General features: G+C 34.4%; 1 protein-coding gene across 10 annotated transcripts in view; it reads left to right on the plus strand.

Moving 5' to 3' along the window:
* Positions 1-5,614, plus strand: part of LOC126416035 (protein-L-isoaspartate(D-aspartate) O-methyltransferase) — a 48,206-nt gene extending 42,592 nt beyond the window's left edge. For 3 of the 10 annotated variants that reach the window (XR_007575398.1, XM_050083495.1, XM_050083497.1), the window contains one exon: positions 4,077-5,614. Coding sequence is in view for 8 of the 10 variants with exons in the window: in XM_050083497.1 (XP_049939454.1) it covers positions 4,077-4,092 (16 nt within the window). In the remaining 2 variants the exon portion in view is untranslated. Of the gene's footprint in view, positions 1-400; positions 1,785-2,305 lie in introns of those variants that run through there. The other 7 variants (XM_050083491.1, XM_050083494.1, XM_050083492.1 and 4 more) reach the window with 4 other exon arrangements.
* The last annotated feature ends 386 nt before the right edge of the window (positions 5,615-6,000 follow it).

A 6,000-nucleotide genomic window follows, 5' to 3' on the forward strand; every position in this document is an offset into this window, starting at 1 on the left:
AGGATTAATCCCAAGAATACCGCTTTCATTATCTCATTTCAAGTGTTAATCTAATGTCATCCATTGATCAATACCTGTTTGCAAGTGTTGCTAAGCCTGGAAAGTTAATATTCCTATTTTGATAAAATTTTCCAAAAGTGCAATTTCTCATGAAGTGGAATTAGTAGCTAGTGACATTTATCTGCACTTGATGCACATCTCTTGTTTACTGGTGTTGGAAATGTGTGTTCATTATTCTCATGATAGGCCACTGTTTTGGAGTTTATTTGAATAAATAACTTTCAGAGTAATAAATCGTAATGCTGTGTTTTGCTTAACTAAATTAAAGACAAGATTTCATAAGCACACAACTGACTCCTGTCTAAAGAAAGTACTGTAATGCTGTGCTGTTTTCTTTCAGTATGACCTACTGTTCTTTTTTGGAGATTTCATATAGACGGTTCTACTCACAGTGTAAGCGTATGATAAGTCAGTTATTCACCGAAAGTGCTTTATGTGTTACATTTCTAACAGCAGGTTATAGTGTGGTTGCAGTTGTTGTATGTTGGTGTTTACATAAGTTTTCCGTGTGATCTTGACAACGTAACATTGTGCTGTTGCATGTTCATAATACCAAAAAACTATGGTTATTCATAATTTGTGTGTGATGGGCACCATTGTATTTCATTCAGTTTCTGATTTTGAAAACCGTAAAGTTATGGGGAATGTTTGTTGTTAAAATATGTGATTGCTTTTAGCTTTGCATTTTATTTATAGAAGTTTTGGTTCTTCATTATGTGTCACTTCCCAGATAATGTGATAGTGGAAAGATCAGTGTTGAAACAGGACTCAAAGTTAATATTGGCAGCAAGTGCCAAAAACGGACCCATTGTAATCTTTAATTGTCCTCCCGTTAATATAAGTCTGCATTGGTTGCACTGTTTGCATCTGACCATCATCCATAATTATGTTGTGTTGTAGTAAATTTTTAAAAATCTGTGGAGATCTGATTTTTTTCTTTTGAAAATTCAGTAATGAACGTTTTAGTAGCTTGGAAGCTTTGTTACCTGTCATTTAATTTATATGTCTGTAAACAATGCTATATATTTTTTAAGTATCACTAAATGGCAGGAATTTTCGTAAGGATATTGCCATGTTAATTTCAAGTTTTTTTTCTGTTGTTTGCCGTTTTCAACATAGTAACACAGAAATCTTTGATGGCTGGCGTGACTCGTTGCAAAAATTTTGTGAGTTACGAAAATAAATTTTGTATGTGATAGCAACAGAACAACTTTTAAATGCTGCTATATAATGCCACATCAGTATCAAATGTTAGGCTCAAGATTTATTTATTAGTTAATATTCAAGTAAGTTATTTTGTTGAAGACTTATGTGAAATAAGCCATCTGTCTTGTTTTGTATTGCACCAGTAGAACTGAAGAAGAAAGGCTTGTCAAGATAGTTTCTCATTCCTAAAATCATATAAGCTGAAGAATAAATGCATTGATCACAGAGATAAATGTAATTTACAGTGATCAGCGTTATGGTCGGAATACAGAAAGTTTGTCTACCTGGATATTTCAAAAGGAATGTTCTCTCCTAAGTAAAAACTGAAAAATAAGTGAAGATAGGAAGCAGAGGTCGTGATATTGAGAATAATGCGACAGGGTTTTGATACATGACTTGCAATATGTACAATCCGAGGCCAGTTGATATATGCCAGCACAGCATTCTCTCTCTCTCTCTCTCTCTCTCTCTCTCTCTCTCTCTCTCTCCCTCTCCCCCTCCCTCCCTCCCTCCCTCCCTCCCTCTTTCCTTCCTTCTCCTCCTCGCCCCCCCCCCATATTATTTTCTTTTGTTCTTCAATTCTTAGGCTGTGAGGAAGATGCATCTACTATGGAGCTCTTTACGTTAATTTTGTGATTATTCTCTGTATTATTCGTGAACATTTTGTATTTGTTTTTACTCCTAATAAATTTTGTAGAAATGGTTTAATTTTTCCACCAATTCCTTTGTATTAATTTTTCATGTGCTGTTGTTTAGTTTGTGGTTCCTAATATAAACTTGTAATATGTCATATGTGTTGAGAATTTTAGTTTCCATGTTCAGTTACATAAGGTACTGCATAGCTCTTCATGAGTGGAACCTAAATAAAAATATACTGGTATCAGAATTGTCAGTTGTAGAAAATGCTAGTACCAGAGCATTTATCTGCATCATTTTGCTGTTTACTTGCAACAAGAAAAGATAAATTCTCAGGCACAAGTTTTGTTTTAAGTTATATAGTCCCTAAGAAACATATGTAATGAAGGTTTTATTCTTCCAGATTTGTTTGAGAAGATATGTCTCAAAGAACTGCTTACTGTTCAGCATCTGATTGGACTATATAAGTATTTAACAGAGCTGTAGGATAACCAATTAATTAAAAGAAGTATATTGAATTCCTTACTATCAGATTGATGTTTCTGCAGTTGACTGTTACAGCATGTGCATAGATTTTAATAATGAAACAGGTATTATTCCAGTTTCCATACTACTTGACTGTTTCAGTAGTGTATGCTTAAAACTGTGAAGCATCATCATATAAAATGCAACAAATTGTACACGAGTACACAGCGGAAGTTCCTGCATGTAGCGATCACAACAAACTCTTTATTGACATTGTAAAGGTGCTGCACATTGTATTTTGATGAAAGTGTGCAAGGGAAATGCAGTTTCGAAAGGAATATTTGACACTAAGATTTGCTACCATGAGTCAGCACCGTGTATGTTAGGTTATTACAAAATTTCCTTCAAGACTATTCCTGTCCTCATTTTTTCGTTTGTTTTATGACTCCTCCATACCCCTTCCATCACCCCCATCCATTGTTATTCCAGAAAAGAGCTGTGATGATGCGTGCGTGACCCCACAAATTTGGTCACCCAGGTCCAAGGATGGTGGCAGCAGTGCCCAGTTGGGCGCCGGCGGGCAGGGACATGCGGGGAGCGGCATGGCGGTGCAGCCCCATTGGCAAATCCCCACACTGCTCATGACTGTCTTACTACCAATGTTGTTTGCGTTTACTTAACTGCAGAGAGTGGTTTAATGTGTAGCATGATACTGACATCCTTTGCTTAAAAAATCCTTTCTTCATTTTTAAAAACTGTGGGAACTGATTTGTGTCCATTGATGTTTACTTGAACGAGTTTTGTTTCCTGAAGAAGCAGTAATATGTCAAAACAGTAGTGGCAGATTTTGATTGTGTTATTGCCACAAGAAGTGGTATTCAGTTCCCAAGTTAGATGTTACATTTTTATCTCTGATACATGTTTGTATGTAGGTATACTTGCAGCAGGTTTATTACTCATGTATGCTCCCACAAACAATGAATTACATGACTGCCAATGAAATAATTGCTGGGAATAATTAACCTGGTGGCATAGTTAATTTTTGCATTCCAGCTCCTTGTGCTTGGTATGCAACCAGGTGTGTATACCATTTTGGATGATAGTGTCTCATTTCTTCTGCGCACTTACCACATCGTGCAAAATACTGTCATGCAGATTGCTTACTTATACCTAAACATTATATATATCAGTGATTTCACTATCAGTTCCCTTTTTACGGCTGTCCTTCTGTAAGAAGTAAGTGTAATAATGATTTGCAGTGATATGTTGCACAAAATAATTTGAATCATTGGCCAGTGGCCAATACAGGTCAAAAAATCAGTTGAAATGTTTATCTCTGGTGGGCAACCTGCTGCTAGAATACCATTCCATAGCTAATAACAGGGAATTTTGTTTTGCTATTTTGTATATATTAGGTATTAGCAATATAAGTGTCTTATGTGTGAACAGAATGGAACTGTTGGTCACTAGCATATTAAAATATGGCTAGAGCATTGAGTATTCCTTTCTCTTGTCAGAGTCTTGTTGCACATGGATGACTAGCGAGACTTGGTATGGTTTTCTTTCATCCATATGTAATTGTGTCAGATGTTCAGAATAAACATTTACAAGGTTTTCTTTTCCTTAAAAATGATTGCAGTTTGATTAATTTCCTTGTTAATAATAGTATACACACCAATGAAATTCTAGTTTCTACATTTGTTTTGTAGGTGTTCGGTTCACTAAAGGGGCAACCAAACTTCATTCAGAAGGCACTTCTGTATTATTTTTGGTGCTTATTCTTGAGTATTTTATTGTAGTTCTCTAGAGTTTGCTCAGCTCATTCTCTTACAGTCCAACATTTATGTTGGGTTTTTTACTATGACTGGAGTTTACATGACAGTTGTGAAATAATCATGTAGATTGAATAAATATAAGAAAATATTGTGTAACTTGTGAGCCAAGTAATAGAGAAGACTAGGAGAGAACTTAAAACTTAATGTATTGTCTTCATAATGATTGTCCTTCAGTGTTGTTGACTGAATGATATCACTTTTTCTTGTATAAGCAGCTAGTATTTGTACTGATTACCTTTATGTAAATATCTTTGTTCATTAACCATATTGATCTTTTGTTAACCTTCTTAAGCTCCTAAAATTTCAGAAGTTGATAACATTTTTAAGTTCACTGTCCAAAATACAGTGTTATCAACACTACAGAAAAATAAATTTCTGAAGTTAGTAAGGTTACAATGTTAGTAGAGTAAATATGAAATTTATGTCCCATTCCAGTAGTGGACAGAAGTTGACAGCAGATGGACATGTATTGTTTTATTTAAAATCGGTGCAGCAGTTTTGGTGAATATAAATGTTATTTAAGTTCTTTACACTGTTCCATATATATAATCATTCTGTAATATCTGAAGTTTCTTGTCTTGTTAACAATTATGACTTTTTTCTTTAAAATATCACTTGAATGAAAAAAGTATTTACTGATATTTAATCAAGAAACATATGCATATTATTCATTAGGTGTCTAAAATTTGAATACTGTTCAGCTTTAATTAAAAAGAGTTTCTGTCAAGGATTATTGTTTTTTATGCAAGCTCATGTACTTCCATTAATTATGCAATGAAAATGTTGCTGTGCGTGAAGTAGACTAGGCTTCATAACTATTTTCTCCAAGGCACAGTCAATGCTCACTTACACAAGTGAACTGAAGAGGCAGACTTTGATAAATCCACCAGACACATTGCATAGTTGTAGAAAAAAGTATTGCAAAAATCTCTTCCTGTTGCATTGTTTTACTCACATAGCATTGAGCACATGAATTGTAGAAGTTTACCAAATTAAAATAAAAAAATAGTGTTATTAATGTGCTCATGAGTATTGTGCTGTGTTGCACTCTATTTTTGGTCTCTATAACAAATAAAAACTAGTCAGCAATTGAGAAAAGTGTATTTTAATGTTTGCTTCCAAAGCAAGTTGAAGATACAAATAAAACACAAAATTTTGTTTGCGGGCAAAAACAGTATTCATATCCAAAAGTATTTCATCCTAGAAGTCACATAAAGTAAGTTATTTGTGAGAATCCACCTGGTGGTATGCATTATACACAGTTTTGTGTGCTAGTTTTGTCTTGATAAATTGTTAACTTTTTCTGCAGAATTTGTATTAATACAAGCACAATCTTGGCTGTTTCATTTATTGTATTTTGTGTAGTTAAGTTTAATGTACTAATAAAATTCTTCTGTGAGCGATATAATTTTTTTCTACTGTAGATTTCAATTTTAACATCCTTTTACTCTTAATTCAGATAAAATATGTGCATGTGCCTCTGCAAAACTATGGAGTGTGACTTGTGATAGTATATTGCAGCTTGAAAAGGAAACAGTACTTTCTGAACATTGTAAATAATTTAGGAGTAAAGGAGACCGCCCACTGACTAGCAGAAACACTGAGTCATCAACAGGCACACATAAAAAGAGAATGAAAACTTTGGTAGCGTTCAGAAGGAGTCCTTTGACAGTGCATTGTGTGTCCAGCTAACGTGTGTGTGTGTGTGTGTGTGTGTGTGTGTGTGTGTGTGTGTGTTTTTGAATGGACTCCTTTAGTACTAAGTTATTTACAGCATTGTTTGAATTACCTGTATCGT

Source organism: Schistocerca serialis, chromosome 8 (genome assembly GCF_023864345.2).
Source record: "Schistocerca serialis cubense isolate TAMUIC-IGC-003099 chromosome 8, iqSchSeri2.2, whole genome shotgun sequence".
Classification (NCBI taxonomy): Eukaryota; Metazoa; Arthropoda; class Insecta; order Orthoptera; family Acrididae; genus Schistocerca; species Schistocerca serialis.